This window comes from Amblyomma mixtum, chromosome 7, assembly GCF_055824585.1.
Source record: "Amblyomma mixtum isolate Tamu chromosome 7, ASM5582458v1, whole genome shotgun sequence".
Classification (NCBI taxonomy): domain Eukaryota; kingdom Metazoa; phylum Arthropoda; class Arachnida; order Ixodida; family Ixodidae; genus Amblyomma; species Amblyomma mixtum.
The window spans coordinates 11,966,177-11,985,520 of NC_143018.1; the positions used below are offsets into that span (position 1 = coordinate 11,966,177).

General features: G+C 44.2%; 1 protein-coding gene and 1 pseudogene across 2 annotated transcripts in view; both read right to left on the reverse strand.

Moving 5' to 3' along the window:
* On the reverse strand, positions 1 to 15,087 carry LOC149335021 (rutC family protein C23G10.2-like; annotated as a pseudogene). The gene is made up of 6 exons (XR_016283995.1): positions 14,958 to 15,087; positions 13,649 to 13,751; positions 11,913 to 11,967; positions 6,462 to 6,530; positions 710 to 765; positions 1 to 123 (listed from the first exon to the last, which is right to left on the reverse strand). The product of XR_016283995.1 is annotated as a rutC family protein C23G10.2-like (transcript).
* LOC149335022 (2-iminobutanoate/2-iminopropanoate deaminase-like) overlaps positions 15,044 to 19,344 on the reverse strand; it is a 20,499-nt gene continuing 16,198 nt past the window's right edge. The window contains exon 5 of the mRNA XM_089551721.1: positions 15,044 to 15,160. Coding sequence (XP_089407847.1) covers positions 15,054 to 15,160 — 107 coding nt within the window. The 3' untranslated portion in view covers positions 15,044 to 15,053. The remainder of the gene's footprint in view (positions 15,161 to 19,344) is intronic.

The window sequence follows — 19,344 nt, forward strand, 5'->3', positions numbered from 1 at the left end:
TAAGAGCTTTTATAAACTTTATTGCAAAGACATTCCCATGTTGTTGCACAGAGGAAGTTCCGGAAAGGTCTTCTTTTAGGCTGTGTGGTCCACTGCGATGGCGTCTATTTCAACCAAGGAGTTCTGTTAAAAATGGAGGAGGGGAAAAGACTTGTAACTTGAGTTGTAATTTCACGACTTGTTAGTCATCGTGGAGACTATTTTACAGATATCTGTTATGGATAGACTCCTACACGAAAATTACAGGCAGTACTATAATCAAGCCTGGCGAATCACACCTTCAGGCATCAACTGCATGACGGTACTGCCGTAGAAGTACTGCACACGTTTAGAGACGGGTGCTATCGACAAGAAAAGCAAATGAATCCTGGAGGCTGATTAAAAATTAAATTCATTGAAACCTTCATGGCAAAAACGGTTTACTTCCCCGGTAGGTGCTAAACATCGTATACCGGGTTTCTCGCGCTCGTAATTCTCTGCCTACAATGTAAACTGACACGCAGTACAACTTTAAAGTCACTTTTGTTGTTCGTTTACTCTTTCGGAGATATAAAACATTGTATCGTTTAAGGTACGGACATTATTCAATGGCATGTATAGATGCTTGAGCAGCTTTCTTCACCAACTCGTCTGCATTGGCTCAGCTTGCCGAATTTTAGCGCCCAACTCTGAAACTACTAAATAAAAGAGTATGGAACGGAAGGCGTACCTCTGGAAGTTTTGCTACTTGAAACGCAGCCCTGGCCGGAAAGTCCTTCTGAAAAACTGTAAGCATGTTTAAGCTGCAGTTCTAAGTAGCGCAGCTGAACGAATTATAAAAGCGAGAATTTCTCTCCAACGGCAGCACAAGTTTAGTATACAACATGGATGCATATCCTCTGCAAGATGTCTTCGCCAAATGAGCTCGAATACTTTGTTGCCCATGATTTGTCGTCATGTGCAATCGAGTTCTTGAGAATTTGATGCTGCCCTGTGTATTCGCCACATTTTTTTTTCGTTTCATAAGCTAAACACGACTTTAGACAGAGTTTAGTTCATAAGTTAGAAAACAGCGCAATAAGTTGCATCGAGAGTAGGAGTACACAAAACGAGCACTGTCGCGTGGTTTTTCTACATAATAATTGATTGTCCGCGTTAATACAAGGCCGGATTTTCTGGTATTTCTGGTAGCCAAGAGCATCAGAGGCAACGCTGGTGAATAACGCCAGCGTTATTCACCAGCGTTGTCTCGCGTAATTGACCTTAAACTTGCTGCCATAAGACGCTGGACCTCGTTTCTTATCTTGTATGTTTCGCAGCTGCCCACTACAGTAGTGCGGGATTGAGCAAGGTAGCTGCGCTTTGATTGTAAAACATTTTATTCGCCGGGAAGAGCTTGGCAAGAGGTCGCGTTAAGTGGTCGAGAGTACATAGCCCTCGACGACTTTGTCAGCCCACTCCACCGCCAAAACTTGCGTTCTAGGGTCAGAGCTAGCCAGCACGGTCTCCCACCGCTCGAGAGAAGGAGCTGTAACTAGATCACCCGGAGGTGGCTCTATTTTGCAGTCCCACAGGATGTGATCGTAGGTAGCACGTTGGCCACAGTGTTTGCAGTTTGGGTTGTAAAGATCTGGATAAATGTGCGCGAGGAGTGATGGGGTGCGTATCGATCTCGTCTGTAGACGACGCCACGTAACCTCTTGTTCTTTAGTAAGTCTTTTGTCTGGAGGGGGGAAAATTCTCCTCTCTAGTTTAAACTGATTGGTGAGTTCATGATATGTGATCATGGAGTCCTTCGTGAAATTCAGGGAGCCAGACTCATCCACTGCCCGGTCGACGAAACCTCGGGCTTTATTGTGGGCTGCCTCGTTCCCCGGATTCCCCGAATGGGCTGGGACCCATATCAATTCGGAATAATTTGGTGAGAATTTGGTTGCGTTAAGGATTCTAAGGGAGGTGTTTGTAATTCGCCCTTTAGCGAAATTATTGATACCCATTTTGGAATCGCTGAAGATGATGCTCCCTTGGGTATGCGCTAGGGCGAGGGCTGGCTTGATGCCAAATCAACATTTGAATGTCGCGCCCGATAGCAGTTGCCCCTGTTCCCGACAGATAGCGCGGTCGTCCAGAAAACGAGTAGGATGCCTCGGTGCAAAGTTCGCTGCAACGAGTTCGCTGCACAAGGTTAAATCTGAAGCTGGCTCGCAGTGCATGTTAGCTGGTCGAGCACTGTCACGTCTTATTCGAAGCTCAACAACGCCGTTATGAATGAACACTTCCAATTGTGCACGATGTCTTCGAGTGTGCTTAACTATTAGCCGCTTTCTCAACAGAAAACTGCTGTAGAAAAAAACTCACGAATGCTCACTGCAAAATTACATTAACTCTCTCCATTTTTCTCTTATCATTTCCTTTACCTACTGTGGGTAATAGGCAGGGACACTCTGTATTTCCTGGCATTAAAGCGTAATGTTTCCCTCTCGGTCCGTTTCTAGCGCATTATGCTGCACCATGAGGCAAGTGAAAATATTCCAGAAGAGTCACAGCGGTCCTAGAATTTGCTCCATGACATTTCGTATCATACGAATGAGGTAACAGTCAATTGTCGTAGGTAAAAGAGGTCGATAATCAAGAATTAGTGCGGCGCGCTATATAAGGTATGAGCGCAGTATGTGCGTTGATCGAATTCAATTCAATTCAAAACTTTATTTCCAACGACTCGTTGGGGGTCATCAGGCAAAAAAGCTGCCATTGGCAGCTTGAGGGTGCCTGATGCCCGTACAAGGCAGCAGCATATAGCCAACACAAAATTCTGAACACATGTTCAGTTACACTTTCACACAAATTGACTCATCGGAACACATTCGAAACCCATCAAAACACAGCACAAGAAAGTATACAGTACGAAAAACATAAAGGCAATGAAAATACATTGAATACGATTAGCTGCACAAAAACTCGGATGAGAAAAAAATTTCACGCGTCTGTTTTCTATTACATGCGCTTACGTCAAAATTTGCAGACAGTAATTTGTTAAGCAAGCACGGCAAGTTGTGCGTGAGCGACTGTAGCATATAATTTGTACGTCTGCGTGGTATCAGCCATTTCTCAGATCCACGGGTGCGACAATCACTTTTCTGTTTCTGCAAATGCGAAAGGAATTTTATGAGGCTCTTAAACTTTTCATCGGAACATAAGTATGAGTACAGTAGACGGAATTCGTAAATTTTTTCGACGCTTATTATGTTATACCGTGTGAACAATGGTGCAGATGAATGTAAATAGGACACATTTGCAATGCAACGAAGTGCTTTCTTTTGAAGAAGGAGCAGTGTTTGAATATTTGTTTGTGTGGTTGTGGCCCAAACCAGTGTGCAGTAATTTATGTGAGAGGAAAACAGTGCATGATAAATTTGAAGTTTTGCTCTATCTGGAAGAAAATGACGGCACCGTGCTAGTGCGCCGACTGACGTAGATAGTGTCCTTGATAATGATTGAATGTGATGATTCCACGACATGTCAGCAGCAAAGGTCACGCCAAGAATTTTATGTTTCTTAACAATTTCTATGGGTGCACCCCCAAGAACCAACCTTTCTTCTATCTGTGCTTGCTTCCCTCTGGCCATGAATAATATGGCCTTAGATTTATTGCCATTTATTTTTAAACAGTTCTTACTTGACCAATCCCAAATTATTGCAAGATCTTTTTTGGCTTCTATTATTAGTTCGTCTACATTTTTACCGGTGAAAAAGATGCTCGTGTCATCTGCGTAGAGCACGTATATTGCATTGCTTTCCTTTTGCACGATATCGTTCACATAGATGTTAAAAAGAAACGGCCCTAAAATACTTCCTTGTGGCACGCCGGAAGTTAGTAATCTGTGTGATGAGTTACTTTGAGCGATAGAGACGCGCTGCTGACGATTCAAAAGAAAAGATTTAAGTAAAGTGAAACTCCTCGGACACCATAACTGAACAGTTTGTCTAGTAATATTTCATGGTTTAGGCGATCAAATGCTTTGCTGTAGTCAATGAAAATTCCGAGGGTAAGTCTGCCTTCATCAATATTAGAGATTATTAATTCCTTCTGAGTTAATAGTACTGTTTCCGTTGACCTGCCTTTCCGAAAGCCATGTTGAGCATCTGAAAGCATGTTATGTTTAACGAAAAAGCTGTTCATGCGCAAAAGAATAATCTTCTCTAAACCCTTAGAAAATACAGGAAGCACTGAGACGGGTCTATAGTTGTTAACATCGTTTTTATCGCCCCCCTTAAAAAGAACTGAAACTTTAGCGATTTTCATCCTATCCGGGAAACATCCAGATGTAAGAGCCAGATTGAATATGTATACTAGATGCGGCGCAATAATATCGATAACGTATTTCACTGCCTTTATTTGAAAGCCGTCAATATCGCTGGCATTGGTGTTTTTCAAATTTATAAATGTGCGATAGATTTCTGTTTCATCCGTTGGGTAAAGAAATAGTGTCTCCTTACACTGGTAGTGAAGCAAAGCGCTAGTCGAGTTGTCGACTGCTGGCTTTGCCACATTGACGAAGTGTTCATTGAAATACTCGGCTAGAGGAATTCCGGATAATTTTTTACCATCTATTGTCAATTCAGAAGTGTTTTATCGTGTTATTTGTCTATTTAGGGCTTCGTTGAATATTTTCCAAACTTTGTCCGGACGCTCTTTTCTTGCAGTACTGAAAAGGTGGTTGTAGTAGTATTTCTTTGCTCTTCGCAATTCCGCGTTTAGTTTTTTCCGATACTTCTTAAATATTTCAAGTTTAGCTAGGTCTTTTGTCCTGAGGAAGGCTTGAAAAAGAAGGTTTTTTTCAGTTATCATTTTTATGTGTTCTGGTCCTAGCCAAGGTTTCCTTATTTTTTTCTTAAGTTTAACATTCTGATATGGAAACGACAACTCATACAGCTGACGGAATATTGACAAAAAGTCAGCGTAGGCGTCACTGCTGGAGACCTTGTAAAAAATGGATGACCAGTCCGCATGGATTATTCGTCTGCGAAATGTTTCAAGGTTCTCACTTGACAAGCATCTGTACTTTAGCCTGTTTGAGCACTGTTTTTGTCGGACTAAATTGGTAGAATAACTTATATATATAGGACAATGGTCACTGATGTCAGTACTGATTGTACCAGCCGCTAGAACAGGTGTGTCTGAATTAATAACGAAAAGATCGAGAAGTGTCTGACTTGTCGACGTTACACGAGTTGGCGTCGTTATGACGTTGTGGAACCCAGAAGCAAGAAACTTGTTTCCTAATTCACAAGAATGTTGACTATCAGTCAGCATGTCAATATTCATGTCACCGCCAAGTAGCAACCGATAATGGTGAACCGATGCATATTCAAGTATTTCTTCTAGAAAATGTATGAACTCGTTGCGATTGCCAGATGGAGGGCGGTAGATGACAAGAAACATTTCAAGGCCACATATCACACACAAGCTTTCGTAATCAGTTGTGGCACGTGTAAATTCCTTGAACACCTCTGTTGATATGCATCGTTTAACATATAGTGCAACACCCCCTCCACGCATGCCTGTTCTGTTGATGTTGTAATGGGTGTAGTCATCTAAGATCAGTACAGGGCTGCTATTTTGATACCAGGTTTCCGAGAACATGATGACGTCAAATTTTAAATGGAAGTTACTTAGGAACACAGTGACCTGATCTTCTTTACAAGCCAGAGACCGTGCATTAATATGAATAGCAGAGATGCTATTCTGCGTTTGACCGCAGGGAAGTGAAATGTCGCAGGGTAAGGCGTATTCTTTATACATGAACAGGTGAGTAAAGCCTTAGGGAAAAAGACAAAGAAAAAAAACGCTCAGTCAATCTTACATAGATCCCTATCAGAAGCAATCCGTATTGCATCGCACCCCTCTTCTCGCACCCCTCATCGCATCGCACCCCTCATCGAAAGCCGTTCCGGAAGTTTGTGGTTTTGTGGGGTTTAACGTCCCAAAGCGACTAAGGCTAAGGCGACTTAGGCAGTTCCGGAAGTGTTGCACCATGACTGCATTCTCAGCTTGCTAGATTTACTGTTTGCATTTAAATTTGTGGCCACCTCTGTTAGCGGTATACAATCACACCGGACAGTAAGCTATACTGCAGTTTTAGTTACTTAACCATATCACTGTTCCTCTGAAGAAGCAATCGCTTTATAACAGTAACAAAATATCGAACTTCGCGTTGTTTGCAATAAGTAGTACGCTCATGCTCAATTTACTACCCCACGTAAAAAAAAAAAAAAAGAAAACTGAGCTGTCACGAATTTTAACCCACCCATAAAATTGCAAGCAAGACCGTTTTCTGCTATTTAGTTTAGTTTTCAACGGTCCACAATAGTACAGACTGAATAGTCCGCTAGGACGACTACGCCTAGCTTTGTAGCGCAGCATGCGTAATGAACTGCGCTGCACTCAGCAACTCAAATAGAGCAATGCGTATAGTACTCACATTCTGCGTAGACCTTGTTCATATCTTTGTAGTCGTCCATAGAAGCCAAGTAGATCGTGCACTTTACCACTGCACAGACGGATGTAAAAAGGTCGTCACATTACAAAGACCGTGGTAATACCCTTATCCACACTGTCTCATATGATTGGGCCTAGATAACAAACTAATGGGGAAATAATGTACATTTCTACAGGTCCCGGCTACACAATAAGCAAATGATAAGTATGCCAAATCACAAGCTACTCGCTTCGACTGGAAATAGTTGTGCAAACATTGTTTTCTCTTTAGCAGTTTGTGCGATCCATGAACTTTTATCGCTACCGATACTCGGCGACAGTTTTCCATGGCAATGAAGGGGAGGGAGTTATGAACGGGAGTTATGTCCATAACTCTGTCCTTCGGGCAAATATTTCTGCCACACGACAGGGCTCCTGGCAGCCTGGCGCGTTGCTCTCTTCACTCGTCGCTGGTGTAGTTTACGCCATCTATGGAAGCTTCTTGTAACTACAGGTTTTCTTACTGAATTTGATCCTAGTGCCAGTGGAAATAGTCTACGCGCTGACTGATATAATCTGCGTGCCATGAATTTAATCTGAGTGCAAAACATTTAATCCACGCGCCAGCGTATTTAATCCAAGCGCCAACTCAAACAATGCGAGCGCCAACCAATTTAATCCCAGTGCCAACGCAAATAATACGTGCGCCAGCTGTTTTAATCCAGGTGCCAACCAATTTAATCCACACTCGAAAAACGAATGCTGTAGAAGACTCCAAAGCATAGAACACGAATACCAGGAATAAAGATTAGATAATTTTTCAAACCATGCGATGCCTAAGCGAAGTGTCCACATATTGCATAGCTTTCATCAATATTATAACCAACACTACTTTGATACAAGTGTTTTAAAGCGCCGTTTAAAGCGCACAATATCAGCATTAAAAAGCTGCACAGGGGCTCAGTGCTATGGCTTACTGGCTCTTTATTACGACCATAGAACGGAGGAGGGCACAAATGCACACACTGTTTATAATGTAACATTGAATCCACTGTCTTCAATAAAAGATGCGATTATTTTGTCAGATACTCAAAGAAAGTGTTAATAAACCGTACTTTAGATTAGCCCTACGTAGTTTCGTGTGAAAAAAAGGTACACAGCCAATGATGGAAAGTTCCAAAGCAAAAGGCAAGTTTTGCGCCTCCATTTCTTGTGGATTGTCGTCTGCTTTTGCAAAATATGCTAACACAACAGAAAAAGACATAGATATTTGCACTCGTTATAGAAATCTGTGAACTTTCTTTTTCAAGAAATAAGATTTATTTCTCAGGCACGTAAAAAAGCATTGTTAAAAACACAGAAGAAAAGAAAGTTTCAAAGCAGACGGCTTTGTGTGTGCCGCATTGTGGCTGCATTTGCACAACGGAGTAGAGCCGGACGGTGGTGGTACGCACTCGTATACTATAAGCAGGTGATAGTGTACCACTTTTCTTACATCTCGCATGGACATTAACGCGCAGTATTTTCTTCCATGGAAGCCGATGAGCCGTGCTCTTAGGTCCTAATTGGACACCGAAAACGAGGACCGCCATTCAAGCTCCCAGATGCACCAAGAAGAAAGAACAGCAAAGTCTCTGAACATGACAGGGCCAGAATTCTCGATGTGTCAAGGCGTGGAGGAGATGTGAAAAAAAAAATGGCAGACACGCTGGGCATCAATTTAAAGACAGCAAGATCAATTGCAGCTACCGATAGAGAGGTGTTGAAGAAAGGCGGAACGTCGAAGAAATTCGGAAATGAGGTTGTAGCGGCTCTCAAAATTATTGTGGACAACAACCCTGCTTTCACTCTAAAGCAAATAAAGCAGGCGGCGGAAGAAGAATTGCCCGGAATTGCCATCAGCACAAGTAGCATCGATCGCCTACTGGATGCGCACGGCTACTCTATGAAGTTGGTGACTCAGAGGCCGATCGACCGCAACAGAGATGACGTGAAACGCACCCGCAAAGCATATGCGCAGTGGCTGCAGTGCGAAGGACCCCGCTTGTGCAGGTTTTACGTTGATGAGACCAACTATAACATATGGTGTTCAAGGAGCTTCGGCCTTGCGATTAAGGGGCAACCTGCGGTGCAGACGACGACTGGCACCAGAGGCGCAAACCTTAACATTATCGCCTGTATGTCAGCAAATGGTGTCATACATTGGACGGCTGTCGACAAGGTTCACTGGGTCGTGTTTAACGAATTTTTGAGCGATATATCAGCCCGTGTCGAAAGTGAAGAGCCTGGTTCAGAAGCCGTTTTTATTTTTGATAATGCTCCCGCTCACAGCCAAGCGGAACAGGCAATCCTGGCCAGTCAGCTGCACTCAATCAAGAGGTTGCCTCCTTACAGCCCATTTTTTAACCCTATAGAGGAAGTGTTTTCGAAGTTGAAGTCTGAAGTCAAAGCTTTCCTCAGCGAGCGGAGAGACTTGGCGCTCACCACTCCGCCCGGACTGACTAAAAGGGAGCATCGGCGCAGTTTATTGCTCGACGCTGCTCCACACTGTATGCAGCAAGTACAGCGAGTAGAATGCGCTGCTTTCGACCGCCATAACTTTTCTTTTATATCAGCAGCTTTGCGTGAAGATGACATGTAAAATGTGAGATCACACTTTGCGCCACCTAATGTCCTACAGAAAATAAAACTGCATTTCAAAGACGGCCCCTTCTGTGCTTGTATAAACCTAGATTGTTAACACCGCTATAAGGCAGCCGCCAGTGGCTATTCTTGACCTAGGCTGTAAGCTCCGGTGTAGCTTCTCTCACTTTCCGTTCTAAAACTAAATAAACCTTGAAGTGAAGAACCGTTCCTCCGGTTCTGTGACTCGTCCCACCTAGAAGAACTCTGCATTACACTGCTACCTTTGTTTCTGCTAGTGGTGTTGAATCTTTATCACAGCCTCCCGAAAAAATTTTGCACCGGTTGCATGAAAACAGTATAAAGGCCGGAATTGCAACTAGCATGCAGATTCAGCGCATAAGACAACCCATAATCGGCAGTGCTTACCCAACTAATTAATACACGACAGTCACAAGCCTCAAGAGTTGCATAAAATACTGAGGTTTAACAGCTGCTAATGGCTCTTTGATGTTGCAAGGTATGCGAAGAAAACGAAATAGTGCATGAGAATGTGACTCACAGGCTTGCATGGTCTCAGAAATTATCTTAACTTCGCTTTATTTATTCTTTGTTCGCATTTATTCGCATGCGGATTAAATTGGTTGGCACCTGGATTAAAACAGCTGGCGCTTGTATTATTTGCGTTGGCACTGGGATTAAATTGGTTGGCGCTGGATTTGTTCGAGTTGGCGCTTGGATTAAATACGCTGGCGCTTAGATTAAGTGCATGACACTGAGATTAAATTACATAGCAGGCAGATTATATCTGTCGGCGCTCAGATTATTTCTGCTGGCACTAGGATTAAATTCAGTGGGAAAACCTGTAGACCTGTCTAGCAAATTCTCTGTAATCAAGATAACTGTTTTAGTGCGGAAGCACTATACGGGGTCAAATCCTACCAATAATTTTGAGCAACGGTGCAGAAGTAAAGTAAATATTGCCACGACTGGGTTTCGGACACGCGGCGGCGTGAACAGGTCAGCTTCGCTGGCCACTGCACGAGAGCACTACGCTATCGCCGTAGCCGATCACGCCTCATGTTAAACTGCAACACACTCTCGGGATGATGATGATGATGATGATGATGTCCTCGGGCTGAATGGCACTCTCGGGCTGTGCATTGCATATTGTCGCCTTCATCGACTTCCATCTGCGGCGCGAAAAGATCTAATCAGCTTAACCCCGACCAGAGCTTAACCTGAGGTAATATCGTCGCCAGACGTGCCAACGACCCAGCAGAGCAAAACCATGAGCCAACCAGACACGCTTTCGCACGTCTAATTGGCTTAACTGCGTTAAAATCGTACTACTTCTTTCCTTAACTTCCTAACGTTGAAACTTGACCGTTTTGTTAGAAATATGCCATAAATAACGAATATTGAATATACATGGTCTGTTCTGAAAGTAGTAGGACTCATTTTTTTAAACAAAATTTATTCAAGAGAATAGGACAAACGATTACAAATTTTCAAGGTAGCACCCTTCCGCACCTACACGCTGCTGCCAATGAGTTTTACAGTTTTCGTACGCCTCCAGGAACGCCTGGACCGGAATGCTGTTTAGCTGCCTCGTCACGGCCTGTTGAACCACCTCTACCGATCCGTGATGCTTCCCCTCCAGCGTCGATTTTATTCTCGGGAATAGAAAAAAGTCTGGCGGGGCCAAGTCGAGGCTGTAGGGGGGCTGAGGCAGCGTTGCCGCCTTGTGCTGGACAAAAAATCGGGGTCCTCATTCAGATGATGAAGAAGATCCTACCGGTTGGCCTTTTCCTCCTCTGACAACACTCCCGGCACCAACTTCGCGCACGCTTTCCTCATGGATAAGTTTTCTGTCACGATCCCAAAAACTTGGGTTTGAAGAATGCTGAAGTCATCAGCAATCATTCTGATACTCATTCTACGATCACTGTTAAGTAAATGTTTCCCTCGCTACACATTTTCGTTGGTCTTGCTGGTCGAAGGGCGTCTGAAGCGGTCGTCTTCCTCCACTCTTTCCTTACCTTCTCGGAAAAGCTTGTGCCACTCAAAAACACCTGATCTACCCATGGAAGCATCACCGTAGGCCTCCTTAATCATGTTGTGAGTCTCTTTGCCCGTTTTACCAAGATTTACTCAAAATTTGATCGCGTATCGCTGATCCAGTAAACGCTCGACGATTCTGCGTGACGAGACGTTTCGACAGGGGTTCACAGTACAAGCGACCTCCTCTCTTCAACGGCCGAGAGCCGACTGCCGATTTTCTCCTGCATTCCCAATATCCCCCTTCAACGATCCTGCACGAGCAGACCATCTCTCGTCCGCCCGTTCACCCAGGAAAAAACCAGTCCTACTACTTTCAGAACAGACCCTGTATATATACATTGTTTTCAGGGAAGACTGATTAACTGCAACCGCTTTTCTGCATTGCGAAGGCGCTGTTGTGGAATATATCGTAATCCACACTCACCTCACGTGAATTTTTTTCGTATATATTTTAATTAAAACGATAATAATAATATTTATTGCTCGTTATTACAATTGTTTTAATTTATTTTAACGGTGAAATTTATTGCAGCCTATCGGCTGCGAGGAAATTGTATACTTCACGTCTACGGAGGCTGTCTCTTTTCTAGAAGAAATACTCTTTCCTAGAAATTGATTCCTACTCTTTCCTAGAAATGCGTCTTTATAGAAATAAAGCGTCTGCTTCCATATATGAGTTTCTGCCACATGAGTTTCTGCCATATATTCTAGCTCAGCCTTTAATCTTTTTGCAAGCAAACAATCTAGAAGGTGGCTAGAAATACGTTACCATTGTCGAGGCTCATTCCAGCTGCTTAAAGGATGTTTCCGAGGTTGATGAGGGTCTGTGTTTTGGCAAAAGGTACGGTGAAGCGATAAAATATGGGTTTACAAAAGTTTTCAAAGTAGAGATACTGAGAGATCATCATTTGTTGTGCGATATTTATCCAAAGACAGTTAATTAATCGACACACGCTATTCATTGACTTCGGCCTGTGCATAATGTAGGCACGAAAATGCGGTCGAACAGAGCCCTCTTATTGCTAAAGGTTTTTGCTAAGGACCAGTAAAAAGAAAGGAATGACAAGATTTATGCGTTTGGATATTCAACGAACACATAAAAAGTCAGTCTTCACGCCGCCTACAAAAAATTATCATAGCATGCCCATGCTTTGGGACTGCCTTCTGTTCATTGGCTTTCGCCCTCTGTGACTGCGGCGTTTCTATCATACGAACGTTACTCCTCGCTTGAAGGTCACTTCATCTTTACATGTACAGTCTTTGTCAAAAGTAACGGGGCTGCAGGTTTTTCTTCATAGTCGTATATTTAATCTCTGTGTGGTAAAGAGAACCCGCGTTGTCATCTTCAAGGAACTTTTTGATCTTTAGGGAAGCCGTGAGGACTCTGTTATATAAATGAGAAGCAAACCATGGAGCCTGGTTACTTTTGACAAAGACTGTACGTGTGTGTTCGTAAGCATGCGCGCGTGTTAACTGCTCATAGCTTTGTCAATTATAATAATCTTGAGTAGTCAGCCCTTCGGAGCTATTTTTATCATGTATTAATATTAGACACCTTTAACATACCGCGTACCGTGTTGCCGTTACTGGAGTACCGGAAGCCCGCGCACCGTCAGTGCGCATGCCCAGATCCCCTTGAGGGCACCAGATGGCGCAAAATACCCGGCAGCTGCGTGCGCGCCTGCAGCGCATCGGGACCAATCAGCGCGGGTGCATTAGAGGTGGGCGGGCATTCGGCACTCCGGTAACGTTAACGGTAACACGGTACATTGTATGCTAAAGACGTCTATTATCACTTATGCTACAGCGCACGTTTAGTGATATCTCTCTTTGACAAGCTTCCCCCCATGATAAAAACAGATTAACAGCCGGCCATGCTTCCGGCAAATACACATGTGCCATTGCACATATCTTTCAATTTGCTTTACACTGTAGGTGCGCTCTATTGTTTCCACTGACAGCAGTTGACGAAAAAAAGAAGAGTTGCCTCCTCGCCATTGGTTTGAAAGTCCTTCCTACAAGTGCTCTCTGACTGCTCCGCAGTTGCTGAACCATGGTCATATGACTGAAGCTTAGATATCCACTAAGCCGTTGTCATATTCAGATGCGTGCAGCCAACACGTTTGGGAAGTTTCCTATGCAAATGTCTGCTATGCAGGTAAATACCAAGTGAAGAAATGTACGCCCCGACGGAAGACAAGAGCATTCTTCCGCTAATTAGAAGCAAATAACACCGTATAGCTCGTGGCTGCCTTACTGGAGTAAATGGAATAAAAGAAACAATATTTGAGTAAATAAATAAAACTTTCAAGATGCGTATTAGTACAGTTGTGCCTTTAACATCGGAATGCTCTAAAATGCGTGATAAACACTTTATGTTACTAATCAAGACAGAAAAGCCGCTAAAGCTCACTAAGAAACAAAATGCAGATACGTCCACGGAGCATATCGCTAGCACGTCTTCTTTGTCCGTTTGTTCTAAAGCTGTTACTCTGGTGCGATTACCTGTCGTGTTTGAGCGACGATGCCAGCGTCGAATTTGTTTGTGCCTGGATGTGATCCGACCTGTCCCGAGACGTAGACGGTGTTGCCCACACGAACTGCGTGACTGTAAAAGAGTAACGTTTTTAACTGCACGCTGATTATAGCCGTGTTAATACGGCCATGAAAAACTTACTCAATGTGATTGATTTTGCCAGCATTTGTTGCAACAAGTGTTAAAACTGACTACTCTATACACAACGAAGAATGGGGAGATCATCAAAAATGGAGCAAATTCAAAACTTTTTGCGATAGGTTAGCTCCATCTGTACACAGGGCGATTTTTTTTAACCTTAACAGATTTTTATTTTCACAATTGTGAGAGATACGTCAGTGCGGTCTGTTCAGCTGGATTGTAGAGCAAGACGGACGTTAAGTACCTGACTTGAATAAGCAATTAGTCAATTAATTAACTTCAATTAAGTAATAAGCTTTTATTTTTGTTAGTTCTTTAGCAGGGTTATGTTGCGAAATTAACAGCCGTCAACAACGAAGGAGATTCCTGTTTCTAAACTTTCCTAATCGGCAATGTGGTTCAAAATATTGAATGTCAAAAATACGCATTTTCAAGATTGTTGAGTTGGCTTCCCCGCATTACATAATTATAAATTGGCGCCGCTGCGGGTGTTACCATCGCCGAAGTCAAATTAACTTCTTCTACATCATCAAATACACCAACTGAGCCTGTATTTAAAGCATAAGAAGTGCGAGAGGCACCATTTTATTAATATGCAATGCAGGAAAGCTAAGTCAATGAGCTTTTCGATATTTCGACACACATTGCCGATTAAGAAAAAATTAAAGCACAGATCGGCATAAATTTCGCATCTAACCTTGTCCCCGGAAATCAAGAATAAAAAGGTTATTGTTCAATTTTAGTTAATTAACCGTTTAGTTATTGATCTATATAAGGTAGATAATGTCTGCCTTGCTGTAAAATTCTTCTCATCAGACTGCACCGACATATCTCTCAGTTTTAAAGAAAATTTGTGAAAGTTGAAAAAACACCCTTTATATAAGCTCACCGTGGCATTTTAGCAAGAAATAGTTCAATTGAAATGCACGTTAGGGGAGTCTGAGAAGCTATACACATCCTTTTGAACCTTCGTAGTTGCAGTGAAATGCATCCTAGCCCAGGCTGTCCTAGAAAAGGACAAAGTCCCTTTCGACTTGATTTGAGAGATTTGAAAAACCTTCAATACTTCTCTCTGTAACCGTACGGATGCGCGCCCTCCCTAAAACACGTTGGCCAAGTATAAGGCATCCCGCTTACCTGTACGGCCCTATGGCCTTCGGGGCATTAGGCGTGTTGATGACAGTCTTGGTCTGAGGCATGGCGGCAGATTCTTTTCGAAGCCCGGCTGTCTCGTCAACTGGCAGCGGCAACGGGCGAAGCAGAGACCGGGCAAGGGGCAGTTGGAGATAGCGTCAGCGGTTCATGGGTTGTTACACTGGATTGGCGCCCCATAAAACGCACTGTGGAGACGGTGGAAGTGCCACTGATATAGGGGCAAAGGAGCACGTGAAAGCACCCGCGACTGTAGTCCGCTAGCGCTTCTGAGAAAAAAATCAGGGGGCACTTTGTTGACCTAAAATGCGGTGAGGCGAAAGCCTTAAGCGCAGTGTTGCTGCTTGTGTCACTGATGTGTGGCTAAGATGTTAAGCTTCGCCTCTAAGAGTGGAACGCGGCAGCGTCTTGCAACGCTGCCAGGGAGTCCACAGAACGCCATCGCCCGTTCGGTTTTACGCCTTGCTCGTCGGTAAATTCGTTTTTGAGGAAAGGGAATGCATCTGTCTCGCATACCTCAATGGACACCTGAACCTCGCCGTAACGGGAAGAGAGGAAGTGGGTTGTGAACGAAGACACCGTATTCACCAGACGCGCCTTTGTTCATTCCAAACCATCGAGCTGGCGTGGCGGAGTGGTAGCGTGCTCGTCTCGCACTCCGGAGACCGGGGTTCGATTCCCGAGCTCGACCAGTTTCCTACTTGGTTTTATATATTTATCTGACCTGACTAGAAAGGTTAATAAGGCTAATAAGGCAATTAAGCAATTAACTCAACTCATTCCCACTTACATAGAGCATCACTATACGATTCCTTCAATTGGTTGCATGGTTACTAGCCAAAGTACAATTGGCCCCGTTTGAAGTTAAGTTCGCGCGCTGTGACGTCACGACCGTTTCGACCAATTGAAAAGCGTGACATTTCTGTCGACAACTTCAGCTTACAACGATGAGGCATTAAAGGCTTCCGCCTTAATACAAGTTTCTCATTACGCCGTTATTGAAAGACATATATGTTTGCTGGCTTGAGGAGCGTGGTCACTCTGTAACTCACTTAAAAGCGCTAAGATTGGCAAGCGAATGAAGATATGCAATAAGAAACCACCTCGCCATATCCTGGAAGTTTAAAAAATGGAGCCGTGTCGACGGTCTTGTGTCATATAATGAGCACACATAGCAAGAAGTCATCAAGGCCTTGATAGAGAGAGGAAAAATTTATTGCGAGTAAGAGGTTGGTGATGCCCATGGCGAGGCCATGAAAAATGCGCCGTGTAACGATTATGGATCGGTGACTTGAAGGGATTGTACGTAATTCGAGGGCAAGGACATGGGACGTGACCTGTGGCAAAACAATTGGAGCATGCATTTGAAACATGCGTTCCTGGGACTTTTTCGCCGAAAATGAATTCTCTATGTAAAATTAATTTATCGCTTGTGAAAAGCGACCACCTCTTCACCACCGAGAAAGATAATCGAAGTTTGGTCTAGGGTTTGATCTCTAGACCAGGAAGGATTTGTTTTCAACTGCAAAGCTGCTGAGAAAAGTGTACGGCTTTTCTTTGCATCCGTATGGCCATGCTCAGGTGGACGCTAACGAATACTGTCATCCGTCTTAGCAAGCAAGCCCATAAGTGACACGGACTACCAACACTGTTCCCCCTCCGAAAGGCGAATTGTAGAGATTAACACTTGTCAATGCATAAAGGACCGTTTGAACCACATGCACAACGCAATTCGACGGTATTCCAAGGTACTGGGCAAAAGTTCGATGCAGCTGTCCGACGAGAAGTGGTAGCATTTATAGCGTGATTTTACTGGGTCATTCGTTTTTTGGTGTCATCATTTAATTTGATATCACCCTTTCCAACGGCCTTTACCAGAACCCATCGGCTGGGTGCATCCTTGAAGGTAACTTTCGTGGCAGTTCGTAACTTTCGTGGTAACTTTCGTGGCTGGACTTTACCGCCTCAACAGCCGCCCACTGATGAACAGCATGTATTTTTGGTAGCTGACATCAGCGGTCGTCGGTACTGCCCCGCAGGCCTGTGCAGCATTGCGGTGCAATGAGTTTTCGTATAGAGCAGACGTACTGCAGTGGACTTGAAGAACGGCGCTATGCAGGACCAACGGGGTGCCTTCGGCGCATGCGCAGTCGAAGGTGCCCGCCCCAATCTGGTCCCTCGTGGTGACAAGTAGGCATCTGAAGCAAACCATCAAACTCTGCAATAATGTGTAATGTTGCCCGAAGTCGTAAAAGATCAGTAGCTCGGCGTATGCAAGAACGAACCGCGTGGTTTGAACATTTTTCTTAGACTTAAAACTGCTGTTTCATGACGGACGGTCTCATGGTTGCGCGGCTGCAGATAACTTCATCCCTTCAAGCCACTGCTGGTGCATAGCTGCTCGTGTAGTCGTGAGTGACGTGTACAAGTGACAGAACACGAATTGGCTTAGGGAGATTTCAACTTCGGTTGGCGTGCTGTATGTTCATGCGTGAGCATAGCAATGCGTGAGCTTACCTGAGCATGTCAATGCGTGAGCATGGCAATGAGCATCATGCGTGAGCATGTCATTGAGTAATTACTCCCTCATTAAAAATCTACTCCACCTTGGGGGATTCCCCTAAGCATTTGACCGACACAGTTCCCACTTCGAGTTATAGACCAATTCGCTCTCGCCCTACCGTAAGCTTGCCGTCCTGGTTAGCTAAGTCGGTAGAGCGACTGCTCCAGTGAAGCGGTGGTCCCGTATTCGAACCCCGGACCAGGACGAATTTTTCTTTAACTACGAAGTTTCTGAGAAAGCTGTAAAGCTTTCCTTTGTAGCCGTATGGCTGCGCTCGGGTGGATGTCGATGAGTAATTACTCCCTTATTACAAATCTACTCCACCTTGGGGGATTCCCCTAAACATTAGACCAACACAGTTCCCACTTCGAGTTATTGATCAATTCGCTCTCGCCCTACCATAAGCTTGCCGTTCCGGTTAGCTCAGTTGGTAGAGCGACTGCTGAGGAATGTAACATTTAGTTGAAGTCTAGCGAAGTCTATATATAATGAAAAAATATAGGGTCACTGACCAAGTCAAAGTTTGATTGAACATACGGACGTTTCGGAAGCCTTACGGCTTCCTGTGCTTAGAGTGTGAACAAGGAAGCCGTAGGGCTTCCGAAGCGTTAAAATGTTTCATTAAACTTTGACTTGGTCAGTAACCCTATATTTTTTCATTATGCCACCGCCTGAGCAGACGATGTTTCGTCGAACTCTTCATTACAAAACATATACCCGTTTATTTATAGCAGCAGCTGTGTTTTCTGCTTGGCTTCGCATGCCATCTTTGCAGCAGCTGACAAACCAGCGTCACGAGCACGATAAGGGACCGTAGAAATAGCGTAAAGATAATCGAAGAAAAGGATACACGTTCCAGCTATCCTTATTCTTACTGTTAAAAACAACCAGTTGTAAGCCTCGTGGTATGGAATGGACTCCTAAGTCCGCATTGTTTTGATTGCTTACTTCAAATCCAAGTCGTAGCATTTTGTCATAAAAGCACAGATCGCAAGAAACATGTACAGTCGCGAGCAAAAAATATTAGCAGAGATCACTAGCGATCAGAATTGGGATATCTCACCACGCGGCGCTACAGTACTCAGACCTGTCTAACGGGCCGGCCCGTTTTTCCATGTTTGCAGCCTAGGGGGGGGGGGGGGGGGGGGGGCAGGAAGTAAGCTTTATAAAGCGTGCACCACGCGAGCGTTCAAGTGCCGACCCTACGTGACTGTGCATGCGGCATTTATTTTGGCTCGGTTATCATGAACAAAGATGGCTTCTTTTTATTACTGTTCTTTTTTTATGGCCGCGATGGTTTGTCAAAAGGAACTCGCGGGAAAAATAGATAATAGCGCTGCTTTTAGCCAGTAACTCTGCTGGTCCGTGGCAGTCCGCTGAATCCCCCTAATATTGTAGAATAGGAACGGCCCGGCACTCTCGATCGTTATCAGCCTCTTCGCCACCCGTAGCGCCACGCGTTGTCATTCCGGCGCTCTGTTGTTCCGTCATGTGTGCTAATCTTTTTTACCCGCGACTGTACCTAGAAAAATTTGTGGTTTGGCCAAACAAAAGACACATCCGGTACAAAGGTGTTAAAAGGTTTCACAGCGTCACCCCATGAAGAAGAAATAAAGATGTTCCGGGCACGGAAGAGACATTCAAGTTAGAAGACGCGCCAGAAAATGCCATGTTTGGTGTCTCGATGCTCAGCTTCGTCGTTTGGGGTGATAACTATACGCCATTTTGAGTGTACCCAGATATTATTCCGAAAGGCTTTATTTCTGGCTGTCTGCGCCAGTAGATCGTACAGTACAGATTCCAGGAATA